General features: G+C 64.4%; 3 protein-coding genes across 8 annotated transcripts in view; 1 reads left to right on the top strand and 2 right to left on the bottom strand.

Moving 5' to 3' along the window:
- ZC3H3 (zinc finger CCCH-type containing 3) overlaps positions 1 to 696 on the bottom strand; it is a 65,711-nt gene extending 65,015 nt beyond the window's left edge. The window contains exon 1 of the mRNA XM_081070202.1: positions 610 to 696. Within this exon, the coding sequence (XP_080926328.1) occupies positions 610 to 655 (46 nt within the window). The 5' untranslated portion in view covers positions 656 to 696. The remainder of the gene's footprint in view (positions 1 to 609) is intronic.
- Positions 697 to 3,612: 2,916 nt separating this feature from the next.
- On the top strand, positions 3,613 to 10,294 carry GSDMD (gasdermin D; the record flags this gene model as incomplete). 6 transcript variants are annotated; one of them, XM_081070256.1, is made up of 11 exons in its annotated part: positions 3,613 to 3,763; positions 6,865 to 7,085; positions 7,266 to 7,458; positions 8,015 to 8,183; positions 8,290 to 8,395; positions 8,653 to 8,706; positions 9,010 to 9,084; positions 9,194 to 9,369; positions 9,460 to 9,601; positions 9,689 to 9,762; positions 9,896 to 10,294. In XM_081070256.1, 10 exons carry the CDS (start codon positions 6,869 to 6,871, stop codon positions 10,133 to 10,135), a joined length of 1,446 nt encoding a protein of 481 aa, XP_080926382.1. In that variant the 3' UTR covers positions 10,136 to 10,294. The 6 variants fall into 6 exon arrangements, with proteins under 6 accessions (XP_080926382.1, XP_080926383.1, XP_080926385.1 ...); XM_081070257.1 differs by lacking the exon at positions 3,613 to 3,763 and adding an exon at positions 5,741 to 5,878 and having other exon boundaries at positions 7,266 to 7,364; XM_081070259.1 differs by lacking the exon at positions 3,613 to 3,763 and adding an exon at positions 5,741 to 5,878 and having other exon boundaries at positions 9,724 to 9,762.
- A 2,441-nt stretch (positions 10,295 to 12,735) lies between these two features.
- MROH6 (maestro heat like repeat family member 6) lies at positions 12,736 to 18,247 on the bottom strand (the record flags this gene model as incomplete). The annotated part of the gene is made up of 14 exons (XM_081070879.1): positions 12,736 to 13,940; positions 14,086 to 14,151; positions 14,245 to 14,347; positions 14,604 to 14,723; positions 14,954 to 15,121; positions 15,345 to 15,518; positions 15,587 to 15,730; positions 15,840 to 15,954; positions 16,066 to 16,203; positions 16,287 to 16,471; positions 16,669 to 16,786; positions 17,329 to 17,483; positions 17,671 to 17,823; positions 18,017 to 18,247. The coding sequence occupies 14 exons, from the start codon at positions 18,245 to 18,247 to the stop codon at positions 13,711 to 13,713; spliced, it is 2,100 nt and encodes a 699-aa protein (XP_080927005.1). The 3' UTR covers positions 12,736 to 13,710.
- Between the last annotated feature and the right edge of the window lie 198 nt (positions 18,248 to 18,445).

Genomic DNA, 18,445 nt, shown 5'->3' with positions numbered 1-18,445 from the left:
GCACTGGCACGACCGTCACAGGACCCTTCCGAGGAGGCCCCTGGGGAGGGGCGCAGGCCGGCGGGACGACCCAGGGCTGCGGGCACCGCACCTCGGCCAACAGAGCAGCGGCCAGCCGGCCAGTACCGCCGCCCCCGGCACAGGTCCTGCCCCCGGACCCGGACAGCCGCGTCCAGACCTGGGGACCCCGCAGGCGGGTGGTGGGAGCCCGGGTGACCCGAGGCGGGGCCGGCAGCGGACTGCCCCCCTCGCACTGTCCGCGTCCTTCAGCGGCCTGGGGGCCCGGGCCTGGCACGTCGAGCCGGGAGGCTGTTCGCAGGCTACGAGCGTCGAAACGCGGCTTCGGGGGAGGACGCGCGCCCCGCGCCCCGAGCGGGCTTCTCCACGCCGCCCACGCGTGCGGCCAGGACCGGGCCGCCTCCCGCCGGCGCCCAGACCGCCGCCCAGCGCCGCCAGGGCCCGCACGGCCCCCACTCCGGCCTCCCCTGCCACCTTCCCAGCCGCCCCGACCTGGCCGTGGGGACGGCGGGTACAGGGCCACTCCCCGTGGGGGGCCCGCCGCGAGGGGAGGGGAACGCCCGGCGGGCGACCCCGGCCGGCCCGACCCACCCTGCAGGAGGCGGATCTGCCGCCGTAACAGCTCCTTCTCCTCCATCTCCAGAGCCCGCGACGCCCGGCCAGGCCCCCGGGACGTCATCGCCACGCGACTGCGTCCCCGCGGGCGGGGCGGGCGGAGCGCGGGAGGCTCCGAGACTGCGCATGCGGCCCGGCCCGGCGTCCGCCGGGCGCACAGCGACGCACCGTCGCCCTGGCAACGCCTGCGGGGGGGGGGGCCGGGCACGCGCCGAGCGACGGGGTGACGTCACCGCCGAGCTGCGCGCGGGGAGCGGACGGTGGCGAGGGCTCTCGGGGCCTGACGCCTGGACGGGAGCCGAGGCCCGGCCGCACCCGAGCCGCGGCGCGGTTCCTGCCGGTCTCCGCGTAGTTACGGGCGTTCGGCACACCCGACTGCTGACATCCCGGTGGCTGGGAGGACGGGGCGGTGGGCTGCGCCCTCCCCGCGCTCGCGGGACTCCCGTCCCACTGCCACTCCCACTCCCACTCCCTGCCTCCCACAGCCGGTCTCCACGGAGGGCTTCCCCGCAGTGCGGCCCAAGCGGCCTTCCCTCCCGAGCTGCCAGCGGTTCCCGCTGAGCCCCCGCCGCCCAGGCGTGCCCTCGGCCTTGCCACGTCCACTTCTCTCCAGACCCCCCCAGAAGGCCACCGAGGGGCACCCGCCTCTCTGAAGGGGGTGCAGGGGTCACGAAGGAGAATGCGGTGGAGCCAAAGCAACCGCATTTGTCCGGAGACCGGCACCAAACGTCCAGTCCGTCCGGTTTCTCCGCCCCCCCTCTGTCAGCCGGCCCCTCCCTGGGGGATTCCTCCCTCCTGCCTCTGCACCGTCTGCCTCCGGGTGGGAGTGGGTGGGAGTCGGGGGACCGGACCCATCACCAGGCCCTCAGGCGGGAGCAGTGGCTGGCAGCTGGGACCACTCCTCCACGGATGCCCCCTCGCCTCTTATTGGGGGGGGCAGGAAGTGACTGCGGAAGAGAACTGACCTCGAGCCCCCTGTAGGCCCCCCAACCCTCCATTATCTCCTCCCTCACCCACCCTCACTGCAAAGCCGATCCTTAGACTCTGAGCCAGAAGCTTCTGGAAAAGGCTAGTGGTCTGCTGTTCCCTCCGTCACAGCATTTCTATGAGGCTCTCAGAGCTCACGATGGACGGATGGTGTGAATTTCATCAGGACAGTCTTCCACATGCCCTAGTACTGGGCAAACCTAGGAGAGCATCCCGACCGCGGTGGAACACACGCCCGCTGCCCCAGGCCTGGATTCCAGAGCACCGGCTTCTTCCAGCTGGGACAAAGAGCAGCCAGGCTCAGAACACCAGAGGCAGGACCAAGGGGCTGCTTCTTCCAGCAGAGGCCCAGTTGGGGTATGGCTGGGTTCTGTGCCGCTCCCTGGCGGGCAGAAAGCCTAGGGAGCCAGATAGGTCGCAGCAGGCCTGAGGGCAGGGGACCCCAAAAGGAAGGAGCACGGTGTGCCAGGGAAGAGCGCCTGGAAGCAGGACCTGGACCCTGGGGACTTATAACCACCTGCGCTGGACCCCTCCCTTGAGCCGCGGGGTGACCTGGTGCTGCTGGGGTAGTTTCCCCAGACCCTCAACAATGCCAGGCCTTCCTGCTGCCCACGCCCCTCCTGACTCCTGGAGCGCATCAGAACTCGAGACCCCTTGCTCTGGGTCTGCCCGGGCCAGGAGCTTGCTTGGCTGCCCCCATCGCCCAGCCGAACGCTGATTAAGCTCTCCTTGGGCAGGGCCTGCGGACCACCCGTCGGAGCTGCAGCCCGAAGGGCAGCCGGGTACCCGCCCCTGGTTGTGCCCGAGAGTCCAGCACTGGGGGGGTGGGGGCGGTGACTCAACCCCCCAAAGGAAAGGGCCCCTGGGACTTCTCGCTCAGCACGCCCACCCCTTGTCCTGCCGCCACAGCCAGGCCAGTGCCTCTTTAATCCCGACCGCGTCTTGTTCCTGCGCCAGGGTCGCTCTGCAGAGCTGTTTGCCGGGCACGGTTCCAGGTGGCCCCCCGAGACGCTCACAGATGTGGGCGCAGGCAGGGCTGGATGGGGGCTGGGTGGGAAGGAGGTGAAGGCAGGGCAGGGAAGGGGAGAAAAGGGGTCAAGGCTGGCGGGGCTATGGAGGGCTTGGGCGCCGACTTCCGGGCACCTGGGGAACGCTGGAGTGTCACCCCGAGGCCGGCACAGACAGGGTGGGGCGGACCCCGAGATGCTCTGACTCGCACTCAGAAAACGGTCCCGGCTGGCTCCTATAGCACAGCCAGCGGCGCCCGCCGCTGTCCCACCCGTGCGCCCGTCCGGCATCTCTGCGGCCCAGTACCCCAGGCCCCGCTCGCCTCCGACTCTGGGTCTGGGATGGTGCTTGCCCGGCCCTGCTATGAAGCATGGTTGGGTTCCTCTTGCCCGCTGCACCCCACCCTGTCTCACGCTGTCCTGGCCTCTACTGCACCTTCCTGGCTTGGCTCGCACGGCCTCACTCCTCTCCCTAAGCCACTCTCCCCATTCCCCCCTAGTATCGCCCAGCTGCCCCTCCCAGTGCGCCCTTGGGGCTATCTCTGGGATCTTAATGACCTGCTCTGTCCCTCCCAGGGACACTGCCTGCCACTGCTGCGTTCCCAGTGTGCTTGGCGGGGCGCCAGCCCCTTACACGGGTGGTGGAGAGACAGAGCGCCGGTGGCAGTGTGATTTCTCTTCCTTAGAGCCTGCCCAGGCTGCTGACTGCTCCTTATCCCGCCAGGCTCCCTAGCCCGGGAACCCCAGGACTGCCCAGACCTTGCCCAGGGTGACGTCACCCACCTCCATGTAACACATGGTGGCTGTGAGGAGGACATCATGTCACCCCATAGTTTCTGGCTGTCAAGATGTACTGTTGTCTCCACCCACCATGGGTACCATGGAGGGGATGGGAATGGGGTTCAGCGCCAGCCCCACCCCCTTCCTTCCTCTTTTCTCCCCAGCAGGCACACTTCCTCTCCTCACAGGCTGACCTCTGTCTGTCCTCTGTGAGTCAAGAGCCCAGGCTACACCACCACTCCTAGCCCACTCCTCTTGTTTTGGTTACATCTACGGAACTGAAAACCTGAACAAGAAGTTGCACCAGCCAAGCAGCTTCCTGAGCCACCCAGCCCCAGGTCGCTGCCTCAAGGCAGGTGAGTGCAGTGTGCCACACCATCCCCAGGTGCCATGTGGATGGCATCTGCCTGGCACCTCTGCCTCAGACCGAATCCCTGGGACTGCACCACGGTCTCCACCCTATTTTCCCATGTGGCAGACAAGGCCTTCGAGAAAAGTAAAGCAGGGCTGGAAACCCACAGTGAGGTTACCCCGCTGAGGCAGCCTCCGCCTCCTGACCTTGGCCTGGAGCCTGCCTGCTGGAAAGATGGAGATAAGGAGCAATGGGACTGGAAACAGTCCAGGCAGAGTTTTGCCAGGGGAGCAGGGAGCGGCATGCTGAGCTGGGGGAGGACACCAGGAGGGCCCCCCAACGCACACACAGACACACAGCCGTACAGACATGCACACACACACAAACATGCATCACATAGAAGTATACACTCACAAACACACCACACAAGACAATACACATACATGTAAACAGACACGTGTGCATACAACATGCACATCCATACACACATGCAGACACTTGCACACGTACACACACTCAGCCCCACTACGGCTCTTGGAGCCGCCTGCCATCACCGCAAGGATGTCCTGTCACAGCAGCCAATGGCTCCAGGGGCTGGACCAGAGCTGGGATGGGCACCCACCACCCCAGGGCTCCTCAGGCCTGTACCTGAGGCCCCAACATGAAGAGAAAAGCAGCTTTAGAGAGCCCAGGCCGGCCCTGGAACAGGCCAGCCCCCTGTCCCCCACCACGGCCTGAAGCCGGCCTGATGGGAAGTTGTGGTTGCGTGGGATCATGTTTCCTGTCTGAATCGGCCCTTCCAGCCACCACAGCTACAACTCGCCAGGATGCAGCGCAGGAAATCACCGTCCCAGGCCTGGCGTTGTGTGCTGGCAGCCACTCTGCCTGGCAGAGCCTCGTCTGCTTCTCTGTGACAGCCTCACGGGAAGTGTGCCTGGCCCAGGTGCTGATGGTGACAAGTGTGGGCAAGCTCTCAGGGTGTCTCAGGCTGGCAGGCCAGCCCTGGTGTGGCCCAGGTGTCATGGGTTAAGGGCCACCAGGCAGGATGTGGAGGGGAAGGAAGGATGTGGGGACACTGCCCTGCGCCAGACATGATTCGCATGCGACCCAGGACTGTGAGCACGCCGAGGAGCCTGTGATGGGCCTGGGTATTGTCACTTGGCTCCAGATTTGGGATGTAAGTCACATGCCATACAATTCACCCACTTAAGTATACAACTCCATGGGTTTTAGCATATTCACAGCTGTGCGACTATCGCCACAACTAACTTGAGAACATTTCATGAACTCCTGAAAAGCTGCACCCGTTAGCTGTCACTCCCTACCCGCTCCCCCAGCCCTGGTGCCAACCTTATGTTTCTCTGGATACTTAGTGTGCGTGAATCATGTGATACGTTGTCTTTGGAGTTGACTTCTGTCATCCAGGGTAGTGTTTTGGGGCTCATCCGTGTTGTACCGCATGTGGGAACATCACTCCTGTTTGCAGCGGAATGTCACCCTTTCGTGTCTTCCCCATGAGAATTTACCCCATTTCTTTCACCCATGTATCAGTTGGTGGACATGGAGGTGTTTCCACGTGGGGGCTGTTATGAGTCCACTGCACGAACGTGAGAGCAGACTCTGCATGGACATGTTTTCATTTCTGAGTACACACCTAGCAGTGGACTGGATGGGGCTTGCAGTGGCTGTGGGAGTCTCCCCCCCTTCTCGCTCCCTCCCTCCCCTCCCCTGCTCTTAGCTCTTTCCCACCAGTCCCTGGCGTGTGTGAAGGGGCATCTCACCGTGATTTGATTTGCACCTTTTTATGGGCTTGTTGGCCGTCTGTACTTTTTCTTTGGAGAAATGTCCATTCAGCCCCTCCACCATAGCCCAGACTTTTGAGAAAGAAACTGCAGAGGAGTGCAGTGGGCGGGCAGAGGGGGGGAAGGGGGATAGGGGTGGCTCGCGGGCGATTTCCGGGAGCACCGGGCGTGGCGCAGGCTCAGTTTGCCGGTTTCACTTTTGGGTCTGGGCAACCCGCGGTCGGTGCACGTTCAGCAGCTCCAGGGCACAGGCGGCGGGACCCGGCCCAGCGCGGCCTCGCCTAGCTTTGCAGGCCAGAGCTTGGGCGCCAGTCACGGTGAGCTGTGCCCTGTGCCCCCTGGCGCCTGGGTGGTCCCTCTTGCACTGGGTGGGGGGGCGCCGGCCCTTCTGGGCGGTGACCTGGTCCCAGCACCCTCTTAGGACTCCCCACGATCCCAGATCCGCTTGGGGAAGCCTGGTCACCAGCCTCAGCTGGGTTTGGGCTTGACTGTGGCCTGGGCCCTTCAGGTGTCCCTTTGCCACCCCCTCCAATTTCAGACCAGCACTGAGACTCAGGCCTTCTCCTGGAGTGAGACTGGCCGGTCCTTTGCCTGGGCCCAGGTCTTCTGCACTAGCTCTGGCCAGCTTTTACCTCTGACCCCTGATGCCTCAGCCTCTGACAAGTGGCTCGTGAAGCTCTGGGCCCAGAAAAAGCCCTAGAGGACATGCCTGGGAGCTGGGGACACTCTGGCTGAGTCTTTCTGTGGGACGCTGTGCCAAGCACCCAGGAGGTGGTGGTTTATATTTCTTTCCCCACCCTTGGACACCAGCCATGGAGACAGCTGTTACAGCAGGTAGACCATTGGCCTGGGGGTCACCCAAGTTCCCCACCTTGCGCTGCCTTCCCTTGGTGGCAGCCTAAGCCTCATTGGGCTGACAAAGTGGCGGAGGCCTCAGTAGTGGCCCCTATGAGAGGTTGTCCAGGGCTTTCTTGGGCTTCGTGTAGGCACTCTGGTCCCAGAACAGAGGGTGTGAATGGCCGGATGTCATTGTGAATGACATCCCTGCCGGGAGGGGCTCAGAGCCCCTTGGAGGAAGGGACTGGTGGATGACAGGGTGGACACTCTGCTTCCTTCTGTGTTGGGTAATGGGCAGAGCCAGGAGCTTTCCGCCAGTCACAGCATGCCAGGACTGGCCATGCAGCCTGTCTCTGGAGGCGAAGAGCTCCCCATTGTTGGAGGCATCCAAATACCCGCCGTACCCCCATCTCCACTCCTGCTTCCAGCCCGAGGGCGCAATGCCTGACTCATCTGTCCTCCTCAGGAGCATGGCGTCGGCCTTTGAGGGGGTGGTCAAGAGCGTGGTCCGGGAACTGGACCACAGTGGGGAGCTCATCCCCATGAACAGCCTTCGGAACTCCACCAGCTTCCAGCCCTACTGCCTTTTGAGCAGGAAGTCCTCCAGTTCATGGTTCTGGAGACCCCGCTATGTATGTGTCAACCTGTCCATCAAGGACATCCTGGAGCCCAATATCCCGGAACCAGGTACCCCACCGACACTGAGTCGGAGTCCCAGCTGGGAGGGGAGCGGGAGGGCCAGACTGCTACCTGCTCTGGGCCTCTGGGCTGTCTGTTTTCAGAGGGCAGGGCCTTTTCAAAGGTCCGCTCCCTGGGTGGGACAGGCGCGGCCAGCGGGATGGGGCCTCACCTCTGGCCTTGCTCCAGCTGTCGAGTGTGTCGGCCACTTCCACTTCCAAGATGCCGTGGACGGGAAGCTGCAGGGCAGCGTGGAGCTGGTGACCCCGGGACAGGGGACGTTTGCAGGTGGGGCTGCAGTGTCCGGAAGCTCCAGTGCCTCAATGAATGTGTCCACGCTGCGAGTGAGCCCCAACACTTGGGTGGCCATGCTCCAAGAGAGGTGGGGCCTCGGGCAGGGCCCTGCTGACCCCCGCTAGCCACTGGGTCATGACTTCACAGCATGTCTGTGCCACGTTGAGGGTCAGCACAGTGGGAGGAAAGTCCCAGAGGCAGGGACGTGCTGGGACCAGCGCGCTGGGGAAGGAGGCTGCAGAGGTCCTGGGGGCTGCACCCTGAGGGCACGGGTGGCCAGGCACGGCCCAGGGGGTCTGGGTCAGACTGAGCCCGAGGCCGCTGAGAAGACTGGCTGCTCCCAGGGAGTGGAGGGCAGCAGCAGCCTGGTGAGCAGCTGGCTGAGGGGTGGGTACCTCCACTGGCCCCTGCACCCCCACCAATCCATAGACACTGTCGGGAGCACCTGGGAGGGGAATGACAGCCACCCGCGCCTGGGCATCCACAGAGGTCCTGATCCCCTTGGCCCTGTCACCCCCTGCCTTGATGGGCACAAAGGCCTAGGTCCCGGCGAGGGAAGCTGTCCCTTCCCTGCAGAGGTGGGAGAGGGCCAGTGCCCCCCACCTGCACCATGAGTCTCTTGGCCTGCCCGTAACCCGCCACAGGCGCCTGCAGCAGCCCGAACACAAAGTCCTGCAGCAGCTTCGGACTCATGGGGACGACGTGTTTGTGGTGACTGAGGTGCTGCAGACGCAGAAGGAGGTGGAGGTCACCCGGACCCACCGGCGGGAGGGCTCGGGCCAGTTTGCGCTGCCTGGAGCCACGTGCTTGCAGGTGAGCAGCCTGCGCCGTGTCCAGGGAAGGGTCGTGGGGCAGGAGGGCAGTGTCCCTAGGCAGACCCCTGTAGCAGCCCACGCCTGAGCCCAGGTCTACCCCTCAGGGCAAGGGCCAGGGCCACCTGAGCCAAAAGAAGACAGTCACCATCCCCTCGGGCAGCATCCTCGCATTCCGGGTGGCCCAGCTCGTGATTACTGGCTCTGAGTTGGGTGAGCTGACATTGGGGTGACTCCTGGGGCCCAGTCTCTGTGGCAAAAATGCAGGGAGGCCTGGGAAGAGCCACCGGCTGGTTGGGGGTGCGTGGCACATCTGGCTGCCCAGCTTCCGGGGTGGCCGAGGTTCCTGTGCTCTGGTGTGGAGTGGTTGGGGGACACTGCGGGGACTGTGCAGGGGGGCCTCGGGATGAGGCGGAGGCTGGAAGCCCCCGTCAATCTGCCTCCCCACCTCTGCTCCCACCCACTGCCAGACATCCACTTCATCCCAAACAAGAAGCAGAAGACCTTTGTGACGTCCGAGGCAGGTGAGGCCCATGGATCCCCCCACACGGCCTGGGCAGGGGGATGAGCTCCTGGCAGCTGAGGCCTTTGCCTCCATAGCAAGCACGGGGCAGCTGGGAGATTCCCGAGGGCTGGGAATGTGCGCCGCGCGCACACGCAAGGGTGGCACAGCACGGGCTGACACCAGCTTGGCATGGCCTTGCTCCCTGCCCTGGTCGCCAGCACGGGATGGTGGTGAGGGGCCGTCAGGGCCCAGGGAAGGCCTCAGCTCTCTCTGGCTCGGGGAGCCACACACTGAGCTAACGAGCCCTGCCCTGCCCGGCCAGATGACCAGCCCCAGGAGCCCTCCACCTTCTCCTCCATGATGAAGTCCATCTCTGACCGCCTCAAGATGCTGTCGGGTCAGTACCTTCCTGACCACCCCTGGGGTCCCCTGGGGGTCTCCTCTTCCTGACCAAGGCTCCCCAGGGCCCTATGGGCACCCAGGCAATGCCAGCCCTGTCCCCACAGACGGGCCCACCAAGGACTGGTTCGTACCTACTGAAGACTTCCAGGGCCTGAAGACGGAGGTGAGGAGCTGTGCCAAGGGCCTGGAGAACTTCTCTAAGATGCTGTGTGGGCAGCTGCTGGGGGCCCTGGGGCAGGTCCTGCGGGACCAGGAGGCCCTACAGGCCCTAGAGGAGTCGGTAAGCTAGCCACTGGGGCCTGGGAGGGTGGGTGGGGTGGGCGGGGCCTGCCCCAGGCCATCCAGGCTCACTGCCCACCCTTCCCCCCAGCTGGAGCAGGGTCAGTGCTGCGGGCAGGTGGAGCCTCTGCCTGGTCCAGCTGGCACCATCCTGGAGTGCCTGGTGCTCCCCTGCAGAACGCTAGTAGAGGAGCTCGCTGACCCCATCTTCTACCTACTGGAAGCTCTGGCTGGTGAGGGCACTGGCAGGTAGTGGGCAGGGATATGGGCTTGCTCAGCTGGGCCTTCCTGAGCTTCTCTTACCCAAGGTTTCTCCCCAGCACTGAGTGAAACCCAGCATGTGCTTCTGGCCCAGGTGCTGGAGGCCAGGGCCCTGATGGAGCCGTTTAAGCTGGTGAGAGGGCGCAGATGGAGGGGGAAAGGGTGGGCCCTGTGGGATGGAAACTGGGCACCTCTAGTAGGGGGTGCTGTGGGTAGGCGCTGGATGCCTGGGGTCCCACTGACAACATCCCACCCTGTCCTGGCAGGTGGAGAGCCTTTTGGAGCAGAGTGTCCCATGGAAGGAGAGTAGGGCCGTGTTCCTGCCGCCTGGGCTCCTGGGCAGCAGCTGGGGCTCGGAAGCGCCCACCTGGGTCCTGTTGGAGGAGTGTGGTCTGGAGCTGCAGGTGGGCGCCCCCCAGGTGTGCTGGAAGCCGGAGGCCCAGGGCTGCACTTGTGCGCTCTATGCCTGTCTGGCTCTACTGTTAATGCTGGGCCAACTCTGCTAGCCTGCGGACCTATGCGCCTGGGCCGCTCTCCAGGGGAGCAGAGCTCATGCCCACCCAGCTGCCAGCCCTGAGAAGATAAGAGCCCAAACCCAGCCAAGTAGCCCATCCACCACAGGGCTCGGGAGTTGGGGAAAGCCAATAAATTCGACGTACAAAGGGAAGATGGATCAGCGAATTTTTGAGGGTTCCTAGACCTGGGATAGGGGGCAGGGGCAGGGACTTGCCCACACAGGATGAGGAGGGACGTAGGGGCTGAGAGAAGGTGTCTCCCCCATGGTCTCGAGCGTGTCACGCCACAGGGCCAAGGGGGAGCCTGCCCTGTGCTCGGACCTGGCCATGCATGGCCGGACCCCTGGCTCCTCTCCAGTGAGCTGGCCTGTGAAAGACTCCAGCAGAGCAGTTCCAGCAGAATGGGTCTCTGCCTCAGGGAACTTGAGAACACACTGCTGCCGGTAGAGAGCCCATCCTTGGCCGGGGGTGGGGGAGCTGCAGAGGGGGTAGAGCATGTGTGGCCAACCGGCTCCTGGGACTCCTGGGGTCTCGTGGAGAAGCAGTGACCCTCTCCAGAGCAGATGGCCTTGGGTCTGCGTCTCATCCAGATACATCAGCTCAGAGGTAAGAGTCTCCCAAGAGTAGGCCTCCCAGCAGAGTGGCAGGACTCAGAGCACGTAGGGGCTGCATGGGGGAGTGGCCAAGGTGGGCCTGGTAGCTGATCAGTGGGCACTTTCCACGTGTCTGGGACTGGGGCAGCCGGGGGTAGTCTGCCTTTCCTCGGCGGGACGAGGGAGCACTGGCCCATTGGAGCATTGTAGGAGCACACAGCTTCACAACTCCATCAAGAGGAGGGACAGAAGGTCCGACTGTGGCTGGGACATCAAACCCCACACAGACCTAGAACCCAAGCCCAACAGTGAAATTAAAAAACACAGTGCCTCAGAGGGATAGTGGATAGGGGGTGGGGGGTTCACACAGTGTGAGGGATATAAATGATAAACGTCTAAGTATTACTTTGTCTTGTGCACCTGAAACTAATTAAAAGAAAAAAAAAAAGACAGTGCCCCCTCAAACATCCCAGATCCACTTACAGGAACTGCTCCCCCACAGTGAGGAAGCTGGAGGCCTCTCAGGCCTATTTGTCCCTCCAGGGCACACGGTCCTCCTCTTGGAACCCTGGTTAGGGTGACCTAACAGGCAAAAGCAGCATGAGTGGGACTGGAAGAGCCCGGCTATCAGAAAGCATTAAATGAGCAGGTACAGAAGTGGCACTTTGGGGGCCCTGACACTCTACTCTCCTGGCCACGGGGAAAGAGGGCCTGGACAGGCCCCACCCAGGCTCCACTGGAGGATCTGACTGGTGGCTGTTGGGACCTAGGCCCACCGATGCCTTGAGGTCCCCAGGGACATAGCCCACGTGGGAGTATTTGAGTGTCAACATCAATGCTGGAGGGCTACACATGGAATGAAGTGCTCAGATGCTCGCCCCAGTGGATGGGCTCTCTGCCCGCAGACTAGACAGAAAACACAGGGGGCAGGGCTACGGCACTGTCAGGGGGACAGGCAGCCTCGGGTGGACCAGGCCACTGCTCCCCCCAGCACAGAAGTCCCCGAGAAGGGTCACACTCCCAGGGCCCAGCAACAGTCTGGCCTTCATGCTATGTGAGCTTTGCTTGAACCTCAGCCTAGCAGGCAGGACATCCAGCAGACTGTCAGCTCCTGGGCAGGGGCCATAGTGGGAGGGGAGGCACATGACCATGAGCAGGCCGCTGTGTTATGCAAGACACAGCCTGAGCTCCAAATAGCCGCTGCAGGGTGGGTTGTGGGCTCCCAGGCCCCACGGAAGTGGGGTGGGAAGGGGCGGGGTGCTGGCTGCCTGACCCCGTGATTCATGTACCACCGAGGGCTTGCCGTTGGCCTGTCCAGCTGTTCTCTGCGGTGAGGACAAGCGTGTTTGGTGGGACAAGTGGGCATGGACGCTCCCCCCGGGGCTGGCTCCTAGACCACAAGGAGTGGGGGCGGCCACTGAGGGGTCCCAGGACGCTCCTGCTGTGCGCCCAGCCCCAGGCTCCTCACAGACCCTGACAGCAGGATGGAAACCCAGCCCTGCAGGGGGGCCCCAGTCCTGAGATCTGCAGGCTCCCTGACGGGGGACTGTCTTGAGAAGCCCCAAAGCCAGCACAGGTGTCCAGGATGAGCCCACTACCTCCTTCCCTTCCCTCTCTGTCTCCTTCATGGGAGCTTGAGGGCCTCCTGGCTTGCCTAGCATACCCGATGCCTTTCACGTAGTGTAATCTGTCTGATATCTGCTTTGTAGGATCCGAACTGCTAAGCCATGAGTCTGGCTCCTCACAGACCGTGCCCTTGGCCTGACCCTACCCTGCCCTGGGATGACCTATGAGGCCCCACCACCTCCTTGACTCATAAACCCTATCTGACTTGGCCACACGCCTGCACCCTGAACCTGCCTGACTCTAACCCCTTCCTCCTGCCCACACACTGCCTTACCCACAATCCCAGCTGAGCTCGATCTTGTACCAGGCACCGCCCATCAGAACCACATTCTTGGCCATGACCCACACCCCAGACAAATGCCAGACCCATTTGATCCATGGGTCTTTATTCAGATACTTTCCATAGGGGGCTGGCAGGACCCCAGGCCTGCCCTCGAGGTGTCCCCAGTCTGGAGGGACAGAGCCCAGCCTTCAGAGTCAAAGCCTCTGTGAGGCGGCAGCTCAGGGGAGAAGGGCTTTCCAGGATGGGCATTCTGGTGGCGGAACCTGCTGGGGCGAGGGCCCAGAGGGGCCTGGTCACAGCTTGGGTGACATCTGCAGGGCCTTCTTCCCTGTATGTCCAGTCACGCCTCCTTCCCAACCCTGGCGTGAAGGCAGTGGTAGGGGTGCAGATGGCGGCACCCCACACCTAATCCCAGGCCGGTGGTGTCCAGTGGAGTGAGAGGTCAGGGGTTGCCTTGTGGAGAAGGCTCAGGTGGGATCTGACACAATAAGCAGGAGTGGGGGCGTCTGAAAATAGTGCCAGGCTGGGGGGGGAGGGTAGCAGGTGTGGACAGGGGAACAGGTCAATGTCTTTTGAGCAGACAGAACCTGGGCCAGGACATGGGCTGGCAAGGAGTGGGGCACCTGGTGGGCGGTGTAGAGCTGCTGGGTGACCAGCGGGGGCCAGACAGGCAGGGAGCCAGGGGAAGGCAGGGGCAGAGGCCCAAGAAGCAGGCAGGCTATCAGAGCAGCAGCTCCCAGGGCTGTGCCAGCTTCAGTGTTCCTCACCAGACCGCGGCTTGGGAGAGCAACAGGTCTGGGGGGGACAGATGGACCAATGGGTGCAAGAGGCAAGGGGCTGAGGGTGAAATGGTGCTGACAGAAACACTGCTGTCCCTCTAGGGCACGTGCCATCACGGTGGTGAGCTCCTGGAGGAGTCTTTGTGTGCACCAGGCCTTGCGGTGGCTCGAGGGGGCACTAGGCCTGGGTGCCCCTCAAGTGCAGTGTGCCAGGACTGGCCACAGAGCAGAGGGGTCCCCGACTCAGACCCCCAGCCCCACCAGGATGGGGGCGCTGGGCGAAGCTCAACCCGGCGTGGAGGAGCCCCAGCGGCCTGTGACGCTCCGGCGCCGGAAGGGGCTGTCGGGGTAGACTGGCGGGGGCCGGGCCGCGCGGGCTCGGCGCAGGCGGAGGCGGGGAAAGCGCAGGCGCTGCCGAGGGCCCTGAGCGCGGGCCAGCAGCGCCACCTGCTGGGAAGATACTTGCGCAGCGGCGACCACAGCCGACTCGGGATCGCTCTGCAGCTGCCCCAGGTCTACGGGGACAGGGCAGCTCAGGCAGGGCGCAAGGGCTCAGGACTGCCAAGCGCCCCAGAACTCCTGGCCCTCCACCCATCCATTCCCATCCACTCCACTCTTGCACTGTCCAGGACCCCATGCCCTGGCGACGCTGGTCCTCACCTTGGAACAGGGAGTCCAGCAGGTCCTGGTTGACATGGCTGGGGCTGGTGTGATGGACAAAGAAGCCTGGACCAAGGCAAACCCGTGAGTGCTGGCGCCACGCCCCCAGCTCCCAGAGCTCTGGGTAGGAGAGAGAGTGAGACACCTGGACTGCCTCACCTATGAGCACAGTAGCTGCCCGGCGCAGGTGGTCCTGTGGGCTCCGCAGGTAGCCCTGGGTCTGGCTCAGGAATCTGGGCACGTGGCTCGGGTACCAGTGAACCTGAGGGCAGACAGAAGGGCTCATGGCAGGACAGGAGAGCCAACCCCACATGGAGAGGAGGTGGCAGAGCTGAGCCCAGGGGCTGAGGTCCCCTGGGGAGCCCCCAGAGCAAGGGGTCAGGGCCCGAGGTCTTAGACCTGCTACCACCTTGGCTGGGAAGGTGAGGAGACTCAGTTTGAGGGCAGTGGTCCCTGTGTACACTGGACCAAGTGGGCAGCTCACCACACCCCCTCACTGTCACTGCTCCCCTTCTGACCATGCGGTGGCAGATGCGACCTAGGGCCTCAGGGCTGTCATAGTGGGCCACAGTGACCATCTCCTCCAGCAGACCCCATTGCAGGGCATGGTCACAGCGAGCCAGGGTCCACTCTGAGCTCTGGAACACCGGAAGGGAGCAGGGTTACGGGTTCAGAAAGTGGCAGAGGTGGCCTGGGTGTGGCCAAGATGAGGGGTGGAGAAGCCCAGGGCCAGGAACCTGGGAGCCCATGACGCCTGCACCCGGGACCCTTGCGCAAATCCCTGACGGGCCATCTTCGGAGACACAGCCCCGTGGGCTAGGTGGGGTTGGGTGGGGACAGCGGTGGGACAGTCTCGGGGGCAGCTGACCTCAGCAGCGTCCAGGCTGGGGTCATGCAGGCACAACAACAGCGGCACGAGACTCTTCAGCACCAGCTTCCGCAGGGGGCCTCGAAGCCCCACCCGGAGCCCGCCCCGACCCCGCCGCACCAGGGTCCCGAGGAGCCCCACTGCAGAGGCGCGGACCGGGTCCCGAGCCTGCGTGCGAGGATGCAGTCAGGGGGAGTCAGGAGGGAGAGGCTCTCAGGAGGGAAGCTGCCTGGCGACGCAATCTGGGGGCAGGAGCGGGACCCGGTGGGGGAGCCTGGGGAGAGGGGCGGGGCCTGGAGGGCGTGTCCGGTTGGGGGCGTGTCCCTGAGGGCGTGTCCTGGCGGGGCGGGGCCTGGTGGGGCGGGGCCTGGAGCGGCGGGGCAGTGCTCACGTCGTCCAGCAGTGGCGGGAGGCGTGGCCCCAGTTCTGTGCTCAGAAGCCGCACGGGCGCCCGCGGCCGCAGCAGGAGCCTCCTCAGCGCGCCCAGCGCGGCGCCCACAAGCCGCGCGTCGTGTTCGCCCAGCGCGCCCAGGAGAGCGGGCAGCAGCGCGCTCACGTGCCGCACCTGCGGAGGCAGGGATCTTGGGCAGCCGCTCGCACCCCTGTCCCGTCCTGCCCCTCCCAGCTCCTCACCTTCCGGCGGTTCAGCGCGAGGTGGCCGAGGCCAAGCAAGCCTAGCCAGCGCACGGTGGGCTCGGGGTCGCCCTGCCAGGCGCGGAGTCGCTCCAGAATCACCTCCTCCCGCAGGAGCCGCGCGGTGGGCCAGCTCTGCAACAGCTGGGCGGGGGCCACGCGGTCAGGACTCTCACGGTCCCGATGCTGGTGGTGCAGCTTACGGGCCAGGTCCACGGTCACCCCTCATCACCCATCCGGGAAAGGGGCTCACCCCGGTGAAGAAGGCTATAGCCGTGAGGCGCTGCGTGTCGTCGGCGCTGCGTAGCCTGGGCAGCAAGTCAGCGAACAGGCCTCGCAGGTGGTGGTCCGCATGGGCCACCATGGCACTGGGTTGGGGCGAAATGGCAGCTCTCCCTCTGCTTACGGACTCATCCCTGGAGAAGCCCGCACCCGGCCACCCTCATGCCTGGCCTCTTCCCCCACCCCCTGCGCCACACCTGGCCAGCAGCAGGACACCCTCCAGGTGGGTGTGGGCTCCCACCAGCCTCCTCCAGCCCCCAGCCTGCTCCATGCACGTAACCACCATGCGGCTGCCATCCCCCGTGAGCAAGGCCTTCAAGGCTTCCACTGTGCAGCTGGGGGTGGGGGCAGTGGGCGAGAGGGCAGTGAGGACAGGGCACTGATCCAGCCCTCACCTCCCCTAGTGTGAGACCCTCACCTGGCGTGGCTGTGCGGTGGCCCTTGGTGGGATGGGGTCCAAACCTTGGAGGTGTCAGGGGAGCCTGTGCCCCTGGCCATCTCGTGCAGCTTCGTGACCAGCTCGAGGAGGAGGTGCGGGTAGAAGCCCCGTGTAGCGCCCACGCAGCCGGACACAGCCAGCATCTCCCCAAGGGCGCGAGTGGCCTGTGGAACAAGTGGCCCACCCAGGCTCGGGCGCACCGCAGACAGGATGAGGACAGAGCCTCAGGCACTTGAGGGACAGTACAGATGCGTGTGACTCAGGCAAGACCCTGCCGCCCAGTCTGCCTCTGGCCCAATTTGCCCACCCCCTTGGGCCAGCGGTGAGGGGGAGTCCCCTGGCAGTGCTGGCTGTCACGTACCGCCAGTGCCTCCAGCTCAGGTCCAGCCGCACCCTTTAGCGCCCACAGCAACTGCACCAGCACCTGCCCATTCACGCGCTGGTTCCGGCTCAGGCTGCGCCACAGCTCGGCCGCCGCCCTGGGGGCACAGGGTGCCCGATGCAGGGTCCGTGCTGGCCTGCAGGACCTCAGGTCAGGGTGGAGATGGCCACTAGGACTCCAGCGGGAGGAGCGACAGGTAAAATATCCCCTCCCCCCATATCACCTCCAATCCCAGAGGAATAAAATAAGTGCCATCTATGCAGACCACAACAGAGCACGGTCCACTCAGAACACTCTCAGGCCAGCGACAGTGACAAACCCGGCATTATACACAATCACATAGAGAATAAAATCAGACAACTTCTCCTGGGGTGAATCAAACCAAAGAGCCAAGGCTTTGGGTCCCAGAAGCCACCTGGCTCGCACACCCCCAGGCTGGACTTTAGGGGTGACCTGGAAAGTGAACGCAGGCCCCAAGTCAGTAACCCAGTACCGAGGACTCTGAGAGGGGCGGGGTGGAGGAGGAAATTCGGAGGTTCTGCCCGCTCCACTATCCGCCCCATGGCCAGACTCCATGCCAAGAGGGAAGGGGGAAGGCAGCAGTGTGGGGACAGTGGGGGTGCAGCCCTGGAGGATTACCGGTCCAGGGGCAGTGAGCAGGGCAGCAGCGCACACACCACGTCCTGTGCATGCTCCAGGGCCAGCGCACTCAGCACCCGCAAAGCTGCCCGCCGGGGCCTTCCCTCGGCCAGGCTGGGCACCTGTGCCAGCAGCCCCAGCACTAGGGCATGCACCTGGCGTGGAGAGGCAGATGTCAGCAGCCAGGCCTCCTTGACCCCCAACATTACCCTCTGTGTCCCCACTGGGCAGGTGCAGCCCAAAAGAGGCCTGTGTGTCAGTGTCAGGGAGCGTGTTCCAACCCCCCAACCTTGGAGGGGATGGGGCAGGAGTCTCGGGGGCAGAACGTGGGTGGGGGCTGACCTGGTCCTCTAGCCGCTCCCCCTGGGCCTCCAGGGCTGAGGACAGGGAGAGTGCTGTGTCCTGCGTCCCAGCAAAGCCAGCCTCTTCCAGGCAGGCAGCTGTGTACAACGCCAGGTCTGCCAAGGCCCCCTCCTTCTGGGAACTCTGGAGGGCCTAGGGCAGGGTGGGTAGGGTGTGTGAAGGCCCTTGCTGCTTTCAGCTCTCTTCCCGAGGCCCCCTGCCAGCTCCTGACAAAGTCCCCCTGCCTTCTTATTGTTCCCCAGCACGGTGAGACCCCCTGCCTTCCCCCAGCTCTCTCCCCTGCCCCCCAGGCTGGTCCCCTCAGCCTCCCTTCCCTCCCACTCACCTGAGAGAGCCCCTCAGGGGCTGGCTCCTGCCCATGGGGCGGGGAGCAGGGCTCCTGGGCAGCTACATGCCCAGGCTCTGCCTCAGGTTCAGGTACAGGTTCAGGTTGAGGCCCCTTGGAAGGGGGTCTCATGGGCTGTCCCTGACTGGCCCGGATCCCTTCAGCCAGAGCTGTCAGGGTTAGGGCCCCCACAGGGGCTCCCCGGGCCCGGCACCACACACCCCCAGCCATGGCTGCCACACTCAGGGAGCTGCTCAGCGGGGACCCAGCCTGCAGCACCTGCCACTGGTCCTCCCAGGAAGTTGTGCCCAGGCCTGACCTAGAAGCAGGCCCTGGGGGGGCGGGACCAGGGACAGGTGTGGTGACCTATGTGTGATCTCTGTGGGTGGGGCAAGTCGGGGAGCCACACAGAGGTTTCCCCAACCCTGG

This window comes from Rhinolophus hipposideros (assembly GCF_964194185.1).
Source record: "Rhinolophus hipposideros genome assembly, chromosome: 13".
NCBI lineage: Eukaryota > Metazoa > Chordata > Mammalia > Chiroptera > Rhinolophidae > Rhinolophus > Rhinolophus hipposideros.
This window is presented reverse-complemented; position numbering and strand designations above follow the sequence as displayed.